This window comes from Cibotium barometz, chromosome 37, assembly GCF_041138505.1.
Source record: "Cibotium barometz isolate CiBa-2024 chromosome 37, ASM4113850v1, whole genome shotgun sequence".
Classification (NCBI taxonomy): Eukaryota; Viridiplantae; Streptophyta; class Polypodiopsida; order Cyatheales; family Cibotiaceae; genus Cibotium; species Cibotium barometz.
In genome coordinates, this window is record NC_141082.1 from 10,674,023 (window position 1) to 10,694,352 (window position 20,330).

Here is a 20,330-nt window from a genome sequence, read left to right on the forward strand (position 1 = left end):
ACCTTCTCCCGCTCCCTAGGTGGTTCCTCTTACCAATCTTTCTTCTCTAAGTTTCTCTCATCCAGGTCTTGCTGCCACCCCTACCCATATACCATCCTACAATCCTCCCCAAGTCAGTGACTCGATGAAGCTTACAGCAACCAACTATCATACATTGTCTCTCTATACTTAGTTATTGCTAGAAGGAGTTGGTGTGTGGATGTCTATCTCCACACCTCACTTGGTGGACCTTGCTTTGAAAAGCATATTGGATGGTGGGGCTCATCTTATCATCATCCATTGCATGACTCCATCTATACAGGCACAATTTGTCTCTACTCGGAGTAATCCTCATCAGATGTGGACGGAGATTTAGAGGAGGTATGTGAGACTTTCGACAGTGAAGATTGCCAAATTGGAGTCAGATCTAGAGAAGCTTACAATCAATGAGTCAGATAACTTGATTGAAAAGATTGAAGAGTTCACCCGTATCAAGCTGCAGCTTGAGGAGTACGGGAGCACAATCAACAATCCTATCCATAAACTTCTTGGTAAATTGCCTACTTCCTTTGATTCTTTTGAGGATAATATTTACTTCCATGATCCTCTTCCCTCTATCGAGGAAGTCGTGAGTTATCTCCACAACAAGTGCATGCTTCGCGGAAAAGGCAAGTCGGAGTCTGCATTTGTTGCCTCTGACAAGGGAAAATGCAAAGGCGGAAAGGAAACATCAACAACAACAACCAAAACAAAGGCAAAGGCAAAGGCAAGGGTAAATAGGATTCAAAGGAGTCCAAAGACAAAAGCAATGAATGTGATTACTGTGGCAGGACAGGTCATACTAAGGCTCGCTGCTTTGCTCGTCGCGATAGCTCTTGAGTAGCCAAAGCCAAGTATAACGCCCAGGATGTTTCCAAAGCATCTGACAAGGACAACACCAAAGACAAGGGCAAGGACAAAGTTTCAGAGGAGGGGTCTGCCAAAGTTGCATACATGGCAATCACAGATTCATCCACTTCTTCACAGGATTCACTTCTCGGGATCATAGAGATGACTTCTCTAGAAGAGGACAATGACACACCTGAAGCGGTGGAATGGGTTGGTGATAGTGGTGCTTTTGCCCACATGACCAATCAAGCCCACATCTTCGAGGACTACTAGACTCTCTCGTCTTCAGTTCGTATGGGCGACAACTCCTCGCTTCCTGTCACCGGTGTTGGTAATGTTTGTTTGGGTTCCTTTGCCACCTTACATGATGTTTTACATGTACCATGGATTTCCAAAAAGCTGTTTTTAGTTTACAAAGCATCTCAAAAGAGGGACTTTGTGTGTAGTTTGATGATGAGGTCATTGAAATGATCGATAGGAAGACTCTCTCGGTTGTTGCCAATGGAGTTCATGATGGGGGTCATAGTTGTTACGAGGCGCGCCTCTAACGGTTAGAGGCGTTCGAGGCGTACGACTGCCTGATCAAGGCGCCCCAAAAAAAAATAGGTTTTTTTTTCTTTTTTTTTTTGCTGGTTTGAGTCTTTAGGCGGGGGCTTGAAGGGCCCAAGGCAGCCCCTCTCACACACACTCTCTCTCTCCCTCATTCTCTCCCTCCCTCCCTTAAGCCTTTCTCAAGACCCAAAGTTCAAACTTCAAACTTCAAACACACTAGGGTGATGATGTTTTTTATACCCACTTTTGGAGCTTTCTCTATACTCTACCGGTTCATTTCATTTTACTTTGTACCCTTGAATCTTAATGATGATGATGGACTATTTTGGTCTCATAGGTCATTTTGGCCTTTTGCAGACGTTTAATACAACTTTCTTTCTTTCACACACACACTCTCTCTCCCTCTCATACACACCCTCTCTCTCCCTCCCTCAAGGCTCATACATACACACTCTAGTCTCTCTCTCTCTCTCTCTCTCTCTCAACTTTCACTATATATATTATATCTATCTATCACTATATATACATACATACATACATACATACATACATACATACATACATACATATATATATATATATATATATATATATATATATATACATATAAAACAGACGCCTCTAACACGCCTAACGTCTCTAAAAAATACAAGTCTTTCGAGGTGCATACCATACCCGCCTCGTACCAAACGCCTCTGACGCCTCTAACAACCTTGATGGGGGTTTATACAAGATCATCAACTTTTCTTCCCAGATCCCCCACACTGACTCACATATTCATCAGCTTTTCTTCTCCTTGATGGCTTTGGTTTCTGAGGCAGATACTTCTCTGTGGCATTCTCGCTTCGATCATGTACCCATTGCTCCCTTACAGAAGTTCCATTCCCAGCAGGTTGTCAGCATACTACCTTAGCTCAGGTCTCTTTCACACATCCTGCATGATGGGCCAGTTAGAGTCACATAGTGGCAACACGCACACCACCCCAGGGCACTGAGCAACGTCGGTGGTTGGGATCTCATCTCCCAACCGTTGCTCCCTCCAAAAACCTGGCCAGAGGAGATATCTATGATAAGGTGCCACCACACCCTATATATGGCTCTTCAACTTCTCATGCTCTTGCATATGGCATAATCCACCACAACTTCCAGTCATGCGATAACATGAGAGTAGCTACGAGAATTGCCACCTTCAACAGGGTAAGCATCATTGAGATGCATTTCCAGAGGAGGCCGCTCATCGAGCAACCTGAAGACTGGAGCTTATACATACTGATCTTGTTGGACCCATGGAGGTTGAGTCTCTTGGAGGGGCTCGATATTTTCTTCTTGTGGATGATTTCACTTGTAGAGACTGGGCATGTTTTCTGGCTCGCAAATCAGATGCTTTTGCCAGTTTCAGGACTTGGATCGCGATGGTGGAAAATCAGTTTGGGGGTACTGTTTCTTTCCTCTGGATTGATAATGGTGGTGAGTTTGTACCATTTGATGACTTCCTTGCGTCAAAGGGCATTCATCGACAGAACACAGGTCCTTACACTTCTCAACAGAATGGGAGTTGTGAAACGGAAGAACCGGACCGTAATAGAGATGGCTCGTTCTCTGTTGCATCATGCAGGTCTTCCTCGTGCTTTCTGGGGTGAAGCTGTGGCTACCTCAGTTTATCTCATTAACTGCTCTCTCACAAAAGCGGTTGAGGGGTTGACTCTGGAGGAGGCTTTTACAGGACACAAGCCTTCTGTTTCTTATCCGTGTTTGAGGTTCAGTCCAAGCTTTCAGAGACATTTGAGATGACTAATCTTGGCCTTGTTCATTATTTTCTTGGGCTAGAGGTTTGGCAGAAAGGTGACTGTATCTTTATTTCTCAGCAGAAGTATGTGAAGAAGTTGGTCTCACTTTATGGGTTGTCAAATTGTACACCTCTCTCTTGTCCCATGGATCCCAATGCCAAGTTATCCAAGGAGGATGATACACCCTTGGTGGATTCCACAGAGTACTGGCAGATTGTTGGCTCATTGCTTTACCTAGCCAACACCCATCCAGATATCTCCTATGCTATGAGTGTTCTCAGCGAGTTTTCATCAGTTGTGAAGGTCTCATTGGCAGGCAGCCTTGAGAGCTCTGCATTATCTTTGAGGTACTTCAGATTATGGCATCACCTATTCCAGTGGTGTTGATTTGGTTGGTTTCATAGATTCTGATTCAGTAGGTTGCATTGATACTCGGAGGTCTACATCACCTATTCCAGTGGTGCTTCATGCTTGGTATTGGATTGGTTTCTTGAAGCAGAGGACTGTTTCTGCTTCTTCCATCGAGGCTGAGTACAAATCCTACCTTCTCTCCTCCACTGAGGCAGTTTGGGTTCATCAGATTCTGGAGTATTTGTGCTATGTCGACAGTTCCCCGATTACCATCTTCTCGGATTCTCAGTGTGCTGTTGCTCTAGCTCAAAATCCCGTGATACGGGGACGATCCAAGCATATCGAGGTGCATTATCATTTTGTACGCGACTGGATCGAGTTGGGACTTCTTCGGCTGGCCTACTGTTCTACCAAGGACAATGTGGCTGATCTCTTCACCAAACCACTTCCGAGAGCTACTTTGGAGGTGTTACTTCAACGTGTTGGTATTGGACCACCCCTCTGGCGCTGAAGAGGATTTGTTGGAATATATATCATTTCCAGAGGGTCGACATGTACCTTTTCATGCTTGTATTGGTCATTTTATGAGACCCTGCATTAGCATATTTTAGCAAATATTTTTTAGGATTTTTTCTAGCATTTTATGGCCTTTTTTTATGTTATTTATGGCATATTCATGCTCACGACTGCTGTGGGCTTGCTACAGCTGGCCGACTAGCACATATTGGAGGTATATAAGGGATCTCACCCTTCACCTCATTTTCCATGTTATTCTTGCATATCTGTTGGAGGTCATTGGATGTAGCAATAGTCTCTTATGCTTGTTAGCACCTACGGGCTTCCCTCGTGCTTCTTTTCAGCAATAATCAACTGTTCCCAACCTTCTACAGCTTGTGGTTTGGGCCTACAACCTGTGTTTGCCGTTTGGCTTTCTTTTAGAGGGACCCATTAAGGCGTTTGGCTAGATGAAGAACTCTTCCTCGGATATCCACAGTTGTTGGCGGACTACCTCGAAGCCATGAACTTGTTACCAAGCTAAGTAGGAGGGAATGTCATGTGCACCCATGCACTGTTGTACACGATGACACAAGGGCTCATCAACAGTGCAAGAAACACGTACAGAAGTAGTACCTTGATAGGAGATTTTGTTGTATGTCGTGACTCCATTGTGAGCCCCTGTCTAGGACATGTCAGGCATGAGCTACGTAGGTTAGTCTTCCAACCATAGAGGTCTGCCATGTGAATGTTAGGTCATTCCTCTTAACCCACTTTGGAGAATTTAGCAAGTAGTCCTCATGTAGGTACATGTAGATGTCAGCCTTACGTGTAGAATGCATTAGAAGCATGTTTAGTAGTTGCAACCATATAGTTGGGGCCAGCCCTAAGGCGAGCCCCAAGGCTAGCCCATGAAGGGAAAGCCTTGCTATGGTTGAATCTCACCATCCCAGTTGGCAGCCTTTATAGGGGCCTGGGGAGCAGTCGGCTAACAACTCGACACCCCAGGTGGTTGATGCTGTTGCGGACTGCTGGCTGGTGACACTATGACTAGGAGACCGAGGAGAGCTGCTGATACCTCAAGTGTATGGCCTCCTTGTGCCGTTGGTGCTCGAGTAACATACGTTCTCGATCAAGCTCACGTTGGTGTTCCCGAGTGGCGAGTTTAGCCTGACGTTGGTCTTCGTCGATCCTGCGTTGGGCTTCCTCATAGTCCCGTCTTTTTGCTCTTTCTTCTTTCCTTCGGGCCTCATCCTCTCTCCTTTGTTGTTCCATCTGAAATAAGGGGGAGATGTAGTCGGGTGCTGCTGGAGGTAGAGAAGGACGTGCTGCTGCTGTCTCCAAGAGTTGGAGATGCTCCATGAGCAGCTGGTTCTGAGCTCTCAAAAGAGCTATGGTGTCTGCTGTAGGCGGAAGAACATGGTCTCCTTCGGGGAAGACGTCTTCCGGCTGATGAGTACTCTCTTTTGTAGACATGATGCTGAAGTCGGTGGTCGTGCCGGAACGCAATCTAACCATCCAAGGATGCCCCCACGCTAGGATACGGTGTGTGTGGACAATCTGAATCTGATACCAATGCGATATGCAGCGAAAGTCTTTGTATTGGAAGATCCTGTCACGCAAATGCTCACACTGTCTTCTGTATCCCGAGTTTCGTGAGTTTAGCAATCCACTTTAATACTTCAAACTTTAAAGAGATGAGAGAGAGAGAGATATGAGAATTGTACTCAAGATTGGGTCCCAAATTACCCAGTGAAGGGCTCCCTATCCCGATAATGAGATAGTATTTACTTTATTACTTTAGAGAGAATGACTGTGGACTGTAGATAAGCCAAACGCAAGATCTCGGAGGATCGGAAGCCGGGCTGAACTGTACACGGCTGTAGAAACACCTCGATGAACTGATCTCGAGCCTATGCACTCTTCCCAAGGGCGTGAGGAAGGGCTGCACACCTGAGGCTGAGAAAGGACTGCGGTGGACTGTTTTAAGCTATGTAACTATGCGTAAATGCTTATGAATGATATGTTACCTTCACCAGATGACTGTTGCATGTATGGATGATGCACGGAGGGCGGAGGCACTGCTGTAGGGCTGAATATGCAAGGTAAACTGCTGTAGAACTGTTGCTAGACTGAAAACGCAGACTGTAGACTGAAACGCACTGCTATACTGTTGTAGATCTGCAAACGCAGGGCTGCGGGGGGAACTGGACACAAGCCGGCTATGATATATGCAGAAAATGCAGAGGTATATGCTGAATTGGGGCCTGTGGAAGTACTGAAAGGCTGCGCCTATGGTCTGTAGGGACTGTACTGCTGTATGGCACTGCTGAATCTGCTGCGTTGGAGTACAAGGGATGCTGTACTGCTGTGTTGGACTGCTAGGGCTGATTGAAGCAGAAACGCAGGTTCTCAAGGGGCTGGAGAAGCAAACGCAGAAGCTTCAAGGGGCTGGATGAGTCTATGGCTGCAAGTGTGGATGCTCCTAAGGCTGAGGATGAGAGGCGCTTGGCTTCTGAAGACTGAATGAAGAACTAAGCCCTATGCAAGCCTATTTATACTAGATAGGGGTTGGTCAAGTGGCTGGTCATAATTTAATAAACTTTATGTTTATAAATGACAGTAAATGCTTAAATAAATACCATAAAATATGGGAAAAATACCAGATATATCCTAGTAAATTCCCTAAGGCTTCTGGGGTGTTCTAAATGATGCACAGGCATATGAATGCATATTATGCAGGATGCAGAGTGCTTTCTGATGCAAACCCTAAGGCTTCTAGTGACTCTACATGCATGAATGATTCTCTCCAAGTGGGTTAAGGGACTTGACTGACTTACTGACCCGCTAAGGCTGAGGAATGACCTATGTAGCTTGTGCCTGGCTTATCCTGGACTGAGGATGTACAATGGGGTCACAGCGTACGATAAATATCATCCTACTGGGTTCTAATAATGTACAAATGTTGCACTGCTGATGATGAGCCAGTTTGTCACCATGCACTGAGTGCAGAGTGCATGTGACAACATACTTCTCCACATTAGCCCAAAATGCATATGACAAGATCCTCTTTTCAATTACCTTTGCTGGCTCATTACGGGCCTTCCAAGCATCCCACTCATCACTTGTAACAAGATGCTTGAGTGAACTCTTTACCTTCACTAGTTGATGCAGCATAATCAAGTTAGAGGCAAACCGTGTATCCCCTAGCCTAATTAGCTTGAGTTTGGAGAGCTTACCAAACATGGCTCTTGTGGCATCATGATTTGTAATAAACTGTTGAACCTCCTTGCCGCTTGTGATTGCCTCCTCCATCCAAGTGATAGCTGCCAAATCCTTCAACAACAAATTCAAGTAGTCAGTTGTTGCACTAGAAGTCCAAAAAATATGAGGGAACTCCTCAGCCACCAAGTGTCCTGCAAGCTTGCAATTTGCTGCATTGTTCGTGATAATCTGCACCACGTTCTCAACGCCCACTTCCTTGATGATATCCTTCAAAGCCTCTGCAATAAACTGTCTCGTTTTCTAACTCTCGTTGGTGTCAACAGATTTCTTAAACACAACACCCCTTGCACTTGAGACCATAAAATTAAGGAGTGGCCTCTTAGCCGTGTCCGTCCAACCATCAGAGACTATGGAGCAACCATAATGAGGCCAAGGAGACTCAACGATAAGAGAGACCGGAACATACCCTTGATCTTTCGTTGTCTAGAAGGGGGGGGGGGGGTGCAGCAAGCGATAGCGATGGGGGAAAGGTGCAGGTAGTTGGGAAAACACAGGAGAGGGGGAGAGCTCAGATCCGTGCTATGTCAATATAAATCAGTTCTCTTCTTGATTGTCCGAGCATATTCTTCTACATTGTTGGAAGCACTGTTCCGGACGACGACTCCGCCAATTTTATACCAGGTTCAAAGATCGAGTATATATCATATCTAGAGGGCTACATGTACCTTTTCATGCTTGTATTGGTCATTTTATGAGACTGTGCATTAGCATATTTTAGCAGATATTATTTAGGATTTTTTTCTGCATTTGATGAGCTTTTTTATGCTATTTATGGCATATTCATGCTAATGACTGCTGTCGGCGTGGTACACCTGGCCGACCAGCACATATTGGAGGAATATAAGGGATCGCATCCTTCACCTCATTTTCCATCTCATTCTCGCATGCTGTAGCAACAGTCTCTTCTGCTTGTAAGCACCTACGGGCTTCCCTCGTGCTCATTTTGAGCAATAATCAATTGTTCCCAATCTTCTACAGTTTGTTGGTTTGGGCCTACAACCATAGAAGCTAAAGTACACGTATTTTATATAAAGTACTGTATGTCACGTTGAAGCTTACAGAACCCAACTATCATACATTGTCTTTCTACACTTAATTTTTGCTGGAAGGAGCTGGTGTGTGGATGTCTATCTCCACACCTCACTTGGTGGACCTTGCTTTGAGAAGCATATTGGATGCTGGGGCTCATCTTATCAACATCCATTGCATGACTCTAGCTATACAAGCACATTTTGTCTTTAGCCGGAGTAATCCTCATCAGATGTTTGACGGAGATTTAGAGGAGTTATGGGAGAGTTTCGACAGTGAAGATTGCCAAATCGGAGTCAGAACTAGAGAAGCTTACAATCAATGAGTCAGATAACTTGATTGAGAAGATTGGAGAGTACACGCTTGAGGAGTACGGGAGCACAATCAGCAATCCTATCCATAAACATCTTGGTAAATTGCCTGCTTCCTTTGATTCTTTTGAGGACAATATTTACTTTCGTGATCCTCTTCCCTCTATTGAGGAAGTCGTGAGTTATCTCTACAACAAGTGCATGCTTTGCGGAAAAGACAAGTCGGAGTCTGCATTTGTTGCCTCTGCCAAGGGCAAATGCAAAGGCGGAAAAGGAAACTTCAACAACAACAAAAGCAAAGGCAAAGGCAAGGGTATACAGGATCCAAAGGAGTCCAAGGACAAAAGCAATGAATGTGATTACTGTGGCAGGACAGGTCATACTGAGGCTCGCTGCTTTGCTCGTAGCGATAGCACTTGAGCAGCCAAAGCCAAGTATAAAGCCCAGGATGCTTCCAAAGCATCTGACAAGGACAACATCAAAGACAAGGGCAAGGACTAAGTTTCAGAGGAGGGATCTGCCAAAGTTGCATACATGGCAATCACAGATTCATCCACTTCTTCACAGGATTCACTCCTCGTGATCATAGAGATGACTTCTCTAGAAGAGGTCAATGACACACATGAAGCGGATGAATGGGTTGGTGATAGTGGTGCTTCTACCCACTATTAGACTAGCAACACGCACAACACCCCAGGGCACTGAGCAACGTCGGTGGTTGGGTTCCCATCTCCCAACCGTTGCTCCCTCCAAAAACCCGGCCGGAGGAGATATCTATGACAAGGTACCACCACACCCTATATATGGCTCTTCAACTTCTCTTGCTCTTGCATATGGGATAATCCACCACAACTTCGAGTCATGCGATAACCCGAGAGTAGCTACGAGAATTGCCACCTCCAAAAAGGTAAGCATCATTGAAATGCATTTCTAGAGGAGGCCACTCATTGAGCAACCCAAAGACTGGAGCTTATACATGTAGATCTTGTTGGACCCATGGAGGTTGAGTCTCTTGGAGGGGCTTGATATTTTCTTCTTCTTGTGGATGATTTCACTTGTAGAGTTTGGGCATGTTTTCTGGCTTGCAAGTCAGATGCTTTTGCCAGTTTCAGGACTTGGATTGTGATGGTGGAAAATTAGTTTGGGGGTACTGTTTCTTTCCTCCGGACTAATAATGGTGGCGAGTTTGTACCGTTTGATGACTTTCTTGTGTCAAAGGGCATTCACCGACAGAACACAGTTCCTTACACTCCTTAGCAGAATGGAGTTGTGGAACGAAAGAACTGGACCGTAAAAGAGATGGTTCGTTCTTTGTTACATCATGCATGTCTTTCTCGTGCTTTCTGGGGTGAAGCTGTGGCTACCTCAGTTTATCTCATTAACCGCTCTCTCACAAAAGCGGTTGAGGGGATGATTCCGAAGGAGGCTTTTATAGGGCACAAGCCTTGTGTTTCCCATTTGTGTTTTCGGTTGTGTTGCTTATGTGCATGTCCCAGATCAGAAGAGGACCACACTCGCACCAAAGTCAAAGAGGATGATCTTCACAAGCTACAGTCTAAGATCCAAAGGGTACTGCTTCTAGGTTTTTGGAGGTTGCTGACATCATGATTTCTTGTGATGCTCGGTTTGACGAGAGCTTGTTTGGCATCGACTCCTCTCCACTTGATGCATCTACAGATTTTCTGGAGGATCCATTCCTGGCGGATGTTAGTGATCTTATACCTCTTCATCGCCTAGCTTCTTCTCCTCCTCCTCCTCCTCCTCCTGTTGCAACTCTAGTGCCAGCTGCTACTTTACAGCCACCAGTTCATGTTGCACCAGATTATGCATCTCCCAGTCCCTCTACGAGTCTTGCTTTGACTTTGGGATTACCCCCACCAGTGCTTACTTCATCACCTTTCCCAACAATATCGGATGAGTCCTCTATTGGAGTTGGATCTTCTTCTTCACGCTTTGAGAGGAAGGCTAGCCTACCTCGGTCGGTTCAGCAACTCTTTAGAGATTCTCGTCTCACTGATGCACAACTCCATAACCAGATCTCTACCACCACCCCTAGACCTCGCCGTTCATCTCGGGCTTCCACATCTCATCACACAGTGAGTTATGCTCTCATGAGTTCTCTCTAGGAGATCGATGAGCCTGAGAGTCCAGAGGATGCTCTTTCACAGCCGCAATGGTGGCAAGCCATGGAAGCAGAGATGTCCTCTATTGAGAGGAATCACACTTGGTATTTGGTGCCATGGCCTTTACATCGTCGTGTGGTGTGAAATGGATTTTCAGAGTCAAGTTTCATGCAAATGGTGCTTTGAACAAGTACAAAGCCCGCCTTGTTACTCGAGGATATGCTCGGAAGGCATGTGAAGACTTTGATGAGACATTTGCTCCTACAGCCAAGTATACCACCATCAAGATTGTTTTGGCTCTGACTGCACACCTCAGATGAACCGTGTTCTAGATGGATGTCAAATCCGCTTTTTTGAGTGGAGATTTAGAGGAGGAAGTTTATGTTCACCAACCTCCTGGTTTTGTGATTCAAGGACAGGACACCCATGTATATCTTCTAAAGAAGGCTGTTTATGGTCTCACATAGGCACCCCGTGCTTGGTGTCAGAAGATTGATGCCTTCTTATTATCTCTTGGCTTTGAGAGGGCGTATGCAGACATCAATCTCTATGTGCTTCTTTTTGTTTTTTTTTGTTTTTTTTTTGTTTTTTTGGTTTGTTTGTTTTTGTTTTTTGTTTTTTGGTTAATGTCTTAATTAAAAGTCTTCGTTTGATATTATCTTTTGATTTCCTCTCCTTAGTAGCTAGGTTTGTTAGTTTATTTATTTTTGATCTTTCAAATGCTTTGTTTTTGTCTTTGTCCTTCTTCACTATTATTTCTTTCTCAAATCTCTCAATTCGTAAGTTTAGATTTTTCTGACCTTATGAAGGTATATACTATTCTACCAAGGACAATGTGGTTGATCTCTTCACCAAACCACTTCCGAGAGCTACTTTGGAGGTGTTACTTTAGCGTGCTAGTATTGGATTGCCCCGCTGGCGTTGAAGAGGAGGTGTTGGAATATATATCATCTCCAGAGGGTCTACATGTACCTTTTCATGCTTGTACTGGTCATTTTATGAGACCTTGCATTAGCATATTTTAGCAGATATTATTTAGGATTTCTCTAGCATTTTATGACCTTTTTTATGCTATTTATGGCGTATTCATGCTCACGACTGTTGTCGGCTTGCTACAGTTGGCCAACTAGCACATATTGGAGGTATATAAGGGATCTCACCCTTCACCTCATTTCCCACCTTGGATTGACAAGGAAAGCTATTGCATGAAGAGGTGAATGCAGCATTTCCCACCTTTCTTGCGCAAGTGCTCGGATCTTCTCATAATGAGAATTCCCCTCTATCTCTTCTTTCAATAGCTCCCCGATCTTCTCTTGCATCTGATCAATGCCTTCATACACAACACCCATGCATGGCTCATCTTTGTCGACCATGCGAAGCATGGCCATAACTGGCCACAAAAGCTTCACATACTTCTCCACATTAGCCCAAAATGCATCTGACAAGATCCTGTTTTCAATTACCTTTGCTGGCTCAGTACGGGTCTTCCAAGCATCCCACTCATCACTTGTAACAAGATGCTTGAGTGAACTCTTTACCTTCACTAGTCGATGGAGCATAATGAAGTTAGAGGCAAACCGTGTATCCCCTGGTCTAATTAGCTTGAGTTTGGAGAGCTTACCAAACATGGCTCTTGTGGCATCATGATTTGTAATAAACTGCTTAACCTCCTTGCCGCTTGTGATTACCTCCTCCATCCAAGTGATAGCTGCCAGATCCTTTAACAACAAATTCAAGTAGTGAGTTGCACAAGGAGTCCAAAAAATATGAGGGAACTCCTCGCCACCAAGTGTCCTGCAAGCTTGCAATTTGCTGCATTGTCCGTGATAATCTGCACCACGTTCTTAACGCCCACTTCCCTGATGACATTGATCAAAGAATCAATAAATTGTCTTGTTTTCTAACTCCCGTTGGTGTCAACAGATTTCTTAAACACAACACCCCTTGCGTTTGAGACCATAAAAATAAGGAGTGGCCTCTTAGCGGTGTCTGTGCATCCATCAGAGACTATGGAGCAACCATAATGAGGCCAAGTAGACTCAACGATAAAGAGACGAGTCCCATGGCGGCCTAATTAGCTTGAGTTTGGAGAGCTTACCAAACATGGCTCTTGTGGCATCATGATTTGTAATAAACTGCTTAACCTCCTTGCCGCTTGTGATTGCCTCCTCCATCCAAGTGATAGTTGCCAGATCCTTTAACAACAAATTCAAGTAGTGAGTTGCACAAGGAGTCCAGAATATATGAGGGAACTCCTTGCCACCAAGTGTCCTGCAAGCTTGCAATTTGCTGCATTGTCCGTGATAATCTGCACCACGTTTTTAACGCCCACTTCCCTGATGATATCCTTCAAAGCCTCTGCAATAAATTGTCTTGTTTTCTAACTCCCGTTGGTGTCAACAGATTTCTTAAACACAACACCCCTTGCACTTGAGACCATAAAATTAAGGAGTGGCCTCTTAGCCGTGTCTGTCCATCTATCAGAGACTATGGAGCAACCATAATGAGGCCAAGTAGACTCAACGATAGAGAGACGAGAACATACCCTTGATCTTTCGTTGTCTAGCAGTGTGGTTTGCAGTTTCTCGTAGTTGGGAGGCTTGTATTCTTTGCCAAAAGATGCTATCGTTGACACCATTGCATGGAAATACAGGGAGTGAGCCAATGTAAAAGCAAGACCACACGCGTAGAAGAAACGAGCCACTACCTCATGTACCTCCTCTCTGGACTGCTCCTTGAACATGCCTTGCAAAGAGGGTTGTGTAACTTGTGGCACCAATGTCTTCTTGGCTGCACCATGCTGAGTCTTCTGCTTCTTGAGAGCACTCTCATGGTCCTCCCGAACCATATTTGCCTGGTCTTCAAGAGTAACCATGCAGCAAACCTGAATACCTTCCCTTGTTATGCCAAGCAAATGGGCTCGCACTTGAGGATAGGATCCAACAAACTCAATCTTGCAGAAGCTACACTTCCATTTCTTGCTTCCCACTTTACTGCATGCAGCTATAGGAGTGACATACTTCCACAGGGGCTCAGGGGTGACTGGTGGTTTGGGCTTGAATGGGTTCGCAAGAGGCATTGCGGAAGTCGATGGTGAGGAAAACATTGTTAGAGTCACCTAAATGCAGTGGCTCTTTCTTGTTTGAGGTGGGTTTTTTCGCTCAGACTCAAGAGTCTTGGTGTAGAGCCACTCTGGAACCAACACAATCTTAATGCATTTGCAATTTAGGGCTCTTTTTCGAATAGCATGAGGTAGTGAGAGAGTTTTTGACGTCAAGGGGGCATCTGCAAGATGAGAAACGCACGGTTCTCGAGGCACAATGAAAGCACAAGCACGGGAGAGGTTTGGTTTGGTTTGTTGAACCAATCTTCTCTTCTTGCATGAACCTATAGGCGTGCAGGTGCGCACGGGATAGTGCAGGTGCTTTGGGAAGGAAAAAAGCATAGAGAATGTGCATTGCGAAGCAAAAAATTGTAGCTTAGTTTTTTTTTCCCTAAATCTTTGCCATGTGACCAATTTTTGGCCGTTTTTTAAAGGTAGGATTTTTAAAGGGAGGGCGGACCTTCGAAAAAAACGCCATTTCCCTCACGTTTCCAAGGTGGGAAGGAAACGTGCGCCCCAGCCAAGAAACGGGGAAACGGTGTTTCGCCTCCAGCCCACGTTTCCTGCAACCAAGTTAAAATGTAATAGCCACAGTGCATAAAACAACTGAAAGATACATCACTGCACAAGATAATTTGCAAAAGATAAGCACTACCACTGGGGCTGTGAACGGCCCAACCCCCCCTAAATACTGCAGGTACAATAGGGTTTCCAAAGTACAGCAGGTACAGAAGGCTGTAAAGTAGGTTTGTACTGCAGGTACAGATAGTCGACTTGCAGATGGGGGAAAAGAAAGGATGTGTGAGCTTCAAATGTACGAGAGGGAAAAGCAGTCGTGGGAGAGGTTGGTGGAAGGGGTGGAAGTGGTCCAATCCCCCTTGGACACGTGGTAGTGCCCCACCTTTAATGAAGGTGGGCACCTTTATAAAATGCCCCCCTCCCCCCATTCAAGAGGGCCACGTGGGGCTTAAATGGCCTTGGGAGGTACCCACAGCTTGGGCTGGCCACACCTTGGCCCCTAGCCCCGGGCACTGGCTGGCTGTAATGAAGTGTGAGAACAGTAAAGGTTATAAACCACCCATTGGCTAGTGGGGGCGGAGTGTGAATAGTTATAAAACCATTACAAGAATAAACAAAGGTTTAAGTGAATACTTACCACCTGTTCACATGCCACAAACCATGTCAGTTCATGGGTGGGCGTCCCTCGCCCGTGAACTGGACATGTCATAGCAGGCAGTCACACGAAAACAAGTCACACAAAATCAGTTTCAAGCAAGCAGAGATGCGTGCACATGCATTATGCAATGGATACATCTCCTGTTCCTGGAACTTGTAGATAGTAGGTCTTCTTGAGCATGGAACTGGCTCAGTGGGAAGCCTAATCTGGGATCTGTGACTATGGGTTCCACGTCCTGGCCACACTACGGGTGACACGAGGCTTGGCCTCCTGTAGGTGATTCGAGTCTTAGCCTTGGTACGAGCGACACGAAGCTCCTTTGCCTCCTGTACCTTGGCACAAAATAGGGGAAGACCACTTGGGTGGCGAAATGGTGGCACGAAATAGGGGAAGACCACTTGGGTGGCGAAATGGTGACAGTGCACTTAGGCATACACATAAATAAAAGGTTAGAACCTTAGTCTAGCACCTACAGGGTAAGTAGGTGGACACTTGTCATAAGTAGCCACCTAAGAGGACACAGGTAAAAGTGTATTTACTTGGTACGTAAATGATGTATGGGGCCTAAGATTAAGTGTGCTTTGTCCACGACTCTAATTAATCCCTCTAATCCCGTTGTTTAGTCCCTAATATTTGTCTTAATCTTGATTAAGTGTTAATATGTTGTTAATCCTGGGCATTAACCCTAACGCAATCCGATATCTCGTGAACATGCAGCAGGGCACTAACCGTGTCCTTTAATGAATAGGGCGCATAACGGTCTTTCTCTTCACTAAACTATCCTCATCAGCCATGACACGTGCATCTGAGGCCTGAAGCATGTGACTTGTCACATTTGTAGACTATATCAAAGTTGAGATGTAGGATTATCGTAGGCTGCCTTGTCTTGATTGCATAATTTTAAGCAACAATCACATCTATCAAGGAAGGGTACGCAAAAGGCTTAGGGCAATCAAGGTTGCGTGTTTGCTCCACAATTATGCATTATGCTGAGATTAATTCAAGGTATATTAACATCTCAATCGTCGTTTGTTACTGATACATTATGCATCATGTTGATGAAGGAAATTTTTTGATTTGCCTTTTGCTGCCCTTTTTTGCTTTGGCAGGTCTGAAGAAATATGCCTCAATTTTATGTTACAGTTGCAACCGAAGAGATATATTGCAGTTTTGGTCAGCACAATTTTGCAAAACATTTTGTTAGGTCAGGTGTCAATTTTTAAGAACGCAATCATGGAGCAAGAAATTTGATTTGATAACATTGCCTGCAGTTCCAGTTTAGTTTTTCTTAATTGAGTCTCTTCAAACATCCATTCATAATGTCCCTTGCCACCACTATCTGGGGGGTAATGGGACCTGCTGAAAGAAGATCTCTGAAGAAGCTGGTGGCTTTGGCTCACACCTGTGGGGGGTCAGCCTCAATGATGCCATCTGAGTCCCTCAACCTCCTGATCTAGTGTGAGATCCTCCCATAGATCAATCCGACCTGCTGAAAGAAGATCTGTGAAGAAGCTGGTGGCTTTGGCTCGCACCTGTGGGGGTCAGCCTCAATGATGCCATCTGAGTCCCTCAACCTCTTGACCCAGTGTGAGATCCTCCCATAGATCAACCTGACCTGCTGAGAGGAGATCTCTGAAGAAGCCGGTGGCTTTGGCTCGCACCTGTGGGGGGTCAGCCTCAATGATGCCATGTGAGCCCCTCAACCTCCTGACCTAGTGTGAGATCCTCCCATAGATCGACCTAATGTTCTGAAGGGTCTAGTGGTGCTTCTGTTCCTTCTTCAGATTGGGTTTGGTTTTGTGGAACCTTCTTAGCAGGTCCTCGAAGAATATAAACCATCCTTCAATCCTCCAACTCCGCATGGAATTGGAAACTTGAAATCACCAAGACAAATATCTGCTAGTTGTAACATAATATACCCATCCTTTCCAGGATCTAGGATATGGTAAAACCTCGTCCCTAGGGGATATCATACATCCCTCTTAAAGACTAACTATCAGGCGCCACAACTGTGTAGTGTATCCTTCAATCTATTAAAGTCTAAGGGAAATTGGGTTATAACCCAACTCTTACCAAACATATTCTAGCTATTGCCAGAACCATATGCTGAGTAGTACCGTAGGAAAACTTGACGATAGGATGTTCCTCTCCCAAAAAAATGGTCACCTGGAGCCGTATGCACAAAGCATAGCCTACAGAACCTGATCTCACCTTCTCTGTCTGCCTATCGGATTGAGGATGATCAGAAAAACACAAGTCCGGCGAATCTCCGTTGTTGTAGGAGCGTCACGACAATCATAAGGAATTCCTCTCGTAATCCGAGCACAATCCAACCCACAGACTCTTATCATCTCAGAACAACAACCGGTTTTGAATATAGTATTGACTACCTTTTAAGGTGGAATGATCCTTGACTCTTGGTCTAAATCAATGGAGCTCCCTGCCTGGACCTACTTCCAATAATCCAACAAGGTCAGGAGAGCTAGGGAAAGTAGGCGGATTTGGGTGGCTAAGGTTCAAGAGCTATTTATGATTGGATTGTTATTTATAGCAGTAATAAACACTATATAAGTGAGTCTTTGGTTATTATTGATTCCGTGTGGTTTTGACCTAGACCAAGAGGCTTACTCCCACCATGGACATGGTGGATCACACGTAGTCTTGCGGAGGGCCCTTGTGGGCAGGCACTGGTGGTATGGGACGCTAGGGTTGATTGGCATGGACCTATGGGAGTGGAACCTTAGCCACCCGAATTCGCTTGCTTTCCCTAATCCCAGGGCTTCCCTAACCTGTTGCATTAGTCAATAACCCCAAGGGTTAGTGTTAGGTACATAACACCCCGCCCCTACGATGGTGGGGGCTAGAACTCTTGGGTGACCTTGTCCCCTGCCTGTAATGGTGGGGGCCAAAACTCTTGGGTGACCTTGTCCCCTCCCTGCGTTGAGAACAATGCCTAGACATTATAACGAAACTCCACCCTCCTCTCCTAAATTGAGCGGATCTTAGTGCAGGCACTTCCGTATGTGACTCCACACGAGCTGTCTGGAGATTGCTCCTGTAGACCCTTAAGGGAGACTATGCTATTGAAAAGGCTACGCTCTTGTTGGAACTTTGATACTCAGAGTAAAACTTCATGCAATCACAAGGGTAAGTCAGTAGGAACTCGCGTTTGTGCTTGGGGGATTCCGTGGAGAGTGAGTCTGAGGGGTTTGATGCGTGTGCAAGAGCTAGCTCGCTTATCCTGATTAACAGGGGAGCCACCCATGTGAAAAGGGCTAAAGTCTAGTCCCTAATTGGAAGCTCTCAAGCCAATAAAGGAGGGGAGGAACAAAGTAAACTTGTCGGGAATTTTCATTTTTTTGGTCTTCACTTCGCTAGATTTTTGGAGTCGCATTGCTTTCCAAAAGAGTTGTTACATTTGGTATCTGAGCTAGTAGCGGATGGCGTAGTAGATACACAAGGCAGGCTCGGGTGCCATCCGACAGCACAAGGGCCACACAGTAGGTTAGGTACGCACGCCTGCCAGTAGGCCAGGCAGCGCAAGACCCACATGGCCCACGTTAGGCGTGCATCCCCGCCAGCTTCATTGTGGAGAGAGGAGAGAGAGCACGAGGACTCGTGAGAATGGCATGGTCACAATTTGCCCTTTATACCCTAAGCTATAGTCTCAAACACACGCAGTTGGGAATCGGGATAAATCGCCAAGTTCCAGAGTCCTTCCTCCAGTGCAAGATATGCAACTTCTTACTTTTTCTGCTGTTTCTATGCTTTGAAAGCTTGAATTGGTGCAAATAATGTTTGGGAGCATGCATGTGTGTATGGGATGTAAATACGTACCACCCAGATGGTTGTAAATCCATTAGATATAGGGGATGACGATGATGAATCTGAGGATTTACTTACTGATACGGAGTCTTTAAATGCATCTCCAAATGTGCCCACTTGGATTCTTGCTATGTCGGCGGTAAGCAAGAAGGTTCCTAGTGTATCCGATGCCAGTTTATCTCATGAGGTTTAAAGAGGGTACTAGTTTGCCGACACAAACTTGATTGTCATAAAGGGCATGGTGGAAGGAAAACAAGGGTGGGTCTTTTTTGACACTGACCCTACTCATAATGCCTTACTCAAGAATCTTAAGCTCCCCACTAGCTCATTAGATTATCAATATACAATGTAGCTAGCGAATGGCAAGCGCACAGAGGTAGGGCTATGCTGACAAGTGAGATTTTGAGATTACTCAACGAGCACACTTTGATATCGTGCTAGGTAAATAAATAATGGCATGTAAGGAAGAAGCCAATAATCGACTTCAATATGCATGTCTATCAATTTGAGTGGCAAGGGAAATGTTTGCTGATCAAGGTTGAACCAGATCTTATTGATCGATCGTTGGTCAATGTGACAAAGATGGTCAAAGTAGAATTTAAGTCCATATGTTTTTGCTATTTACTTAATTTAGAGAAAGTAGAACTAGAGGTGGACAAGATAGCCAAAGGGGAGCCTAATTTTGTTGCTCACGATTTAGATGAACGAGTTTCACGATGTTTTTAAATATGAGCTTCCTCCTGGTTTTCCTCCATGCAGGAATGTGGAGTACATAATTGAGCTGATTCCGGGAGTTAACTCTGGAGGAAAACCATTCTCCGAGCAAATTTTTTCAAGCAAAGGAAAAAGCCGAGCGAAATTTTCTAAACAACCTCCAAAATGAAGAAAATAGTTACACATGCACATGCAAGTATAACACCATAGTTAACATACAAATTAGAGCATTTATTCAAACAAATGACACCAACCATCACTTAGAAAAAAAACATGAAAACATTGGTTTCCTCGTACGCTATTAAAACTTAGCCACAATGAATCTAAGTTCAGGTTTTGTAGTACTAATCCAAGCTAAATGTTTATGTTTCAAGGGTACAAACACGCCTATAAAACTAGTCTTGTAAAAAAAAGCCACTTTTGTGGCTTTTTAAAGGTGTTTTTTTAAAATTCAAATCTTTTAAGTTATTGAGCTTCAAACAAAATCCTCTTTGAAAACTCTTCTTAACACATATGCAAGTGAAAAAAAATAGAGCCACAAAGAATGAATCAAAGATACTATTTTTCAATAGTTATAAACTAGTTGGAGCCTGTCAAGTAGCGCTAAATGTTTGTATATCTTATTAAAACCCAATTAAATAATTTTATACATGCCAAAAATCCCTTGAAAAATGTATCAACATGTACACAATGTATGTATTCACTTAAAAT

General features: G+C 44.7%; 2 protein-coding genes across 3 annotated transcripts in view; one reads left to right on the top strand and one right to left on the bottom strand.

Annotated features, from left to right (window-relative positions):
* The window catches only part of LOC147616935 (cytochrome c oxidase copper chaperone 1-like), a 35,831-nt gene extending 15,842 nt beyond the window's left edge, over nucleotides 1-19,989 (top strand). The window contains exons 2-3 of one of the 2 annotated variants that reach the window (XR_015262305.1): nucleotides 16,190-16,284; nucleotides 19,665-19,989. Coding sequence is in view for 1 of the 2 variants with exons in the window: in XM_086776317.1 (XP_086632443.1) it covers nucleotides 16,190-16,195 (6 nt within the window). In the remaining variant the exon portion in view is untranslated. Of the gene's footprint in view, nucleotides 1-16,189; nucleotides 16,949-19,664 lie in introns of those variants that run through there. The other variant, XM_086776317.1, reaches the window with a different exon arrangement.
* On the bottom strand, nucleotides 11,964-13,879 carry LOC147616936 (uncharacterized). The gene is made up of 3 exons (XM_086776271.1): nucleotides 13,346-13,879; nucleotides 12,899-12,995; nucleotides 11,964-12,631 (listed from the first exon to the last, which is right to left on the bottom strand). The coding sequence occupies exons 1-3, from the start codon at nucleotides 13,877-13,879 to the stop codon at nucleotides 11,964-11,966; spliced, it is 1,299 nt and encodes a 432-aa protein (XP_086632397.1).
* Nucleotides 19,990-20,330: the final 341 nt, after the last annotated feature.